General features: G+C 51.3%; 1 protein-coding gene across 1 annotated transcript in view; it reads left to right on the forward strand.

The window, feature by feature from the left end:
- The first annotated feature begins 462 nt into the window (after positions 1 to 462).
- LOC111962523 (CSC1-like protein 2) overlaps positions 463 to 1,170 on the forward strand; it is a 4,356-nt gene continuing 3,648 nt past the window's right edge. Inside the window, 1 exon segment of the mRNA XM_070443109.1 lies at positions 463 to 637. Within this exon segment, the coding sequence (XP_070299210.1) occupies positions 475 to 637 (163 nt within the window). The 5' untranslated portion in view covers positions 463 to 474.

Genomic DNA, 1,170 nt, shown 5'->3' on the forward strand with positions numbered 1-1,170 from the left:
CCGTCCCTACACTCTAACCACTAGGCTACCTACCGTCCCTACACTCTAACCACTAGGCTACCTGCCGTCTCTACACTCTAACCATTAGGCTACCTGCCGTCCCTACACTCTAACCACTAGGCTACCTGCCGTCCCTACACTCTAACCACTAGGCTACCTACCGCCCATAATGAAGAGGAAGAGGACCCCTGTAGGGGTGCTTATGGAGAAGATAGTTAGACTCACTGTCACCTCTTTACTCCTCTTTCTCGCTCTCCTCCTCCTTTCTCCCCCTCTCTCCCTCCCTCTCTCTCTCTTTCTCTTCTCCTCCTTACTTCCTCTCTATCTCTTTCTCTTCTCCTCCTTACTTCCTCTCTATCTCTGTCTCCTCCCTCTCCTCTCTGTCTCTCTCTCCTCTCCCTTCCTCTCTATCTCTCTTCCTTCCTCCCTCTCCTCTCTCTCTCCTCTCCCGTCTCCTCCCTCTCTCCAGGTCTGATGTACATGCTGTTGAAGCACCTGGCAGATCGCTACAACATGTACTATGCCTACCTTCCCTCCAAGCTGGACAAGAAGATCCACTCTGGGGCCGTCAACCAGGTGGTGGCAGCACCCATCCTCTGTCTCTTCTGGCTCCTGTTCTTCTCCACTCTCCGCACAGGTATGAGGTCGCCATCTAGTGGCCGTTCTGGGTCATAACAGACTATCTGATAATGTATTAAATCTTTATTTAACTAGGCTAGTCAGTTAATAACAAATTCTTATTTACAATGACGTCCTACCCCGGGGAAACCCTAACGACGCTGGGCCAATTGTATGGGTGCCCAATGGGATTCCCAATCACAGCCCTGGAATCGAACCAGGGTCTGTAGTGACGCCTCGAGCACTGAGATGCAGTGCCTTAGACCGCTGCGCCACTCGGGAGCCCCAAATGGGACCCTATTCCCGATGTAGTGCACTGCTTTTGACCTGAGCCAATGGCGACTTGTTTCTTTACGTAGAGCACTGCTTTTGACTCGGGACCATAGGGAACGCATCCTACTGACATGTTGATTCTCTCGCTCCCTCTCTCTCTCTCGCTCTCTCTCCATCTCTCTCTCTCTTCATCTCTCTCTTTCTCTCCATCTCTCTCTCTCTTCATCTCTCTCTTTCTCTCCATCTCTCTCTCTCTTCATCTCTCTCTTTCTCTCTCTC

The sequence above is a fragment of the Salvelinus sp. IW2-2015 genome, linkage group LG4q.1:29 (assembly GCF_002910315.2).
Source record: "Salvelinus sp. IW2-2015 linkage group LG4q.1:29, ASM291031v2, whole genome shotgun sequence".
NCBI classification, from domain to species: domain Eukaryota; kingdom Metazoa; phylum Chordata; class Actinopteri; order Salmoniformes; family Salmonidae; genus Salvelinus; species Salvelinus sp. IW2-2015.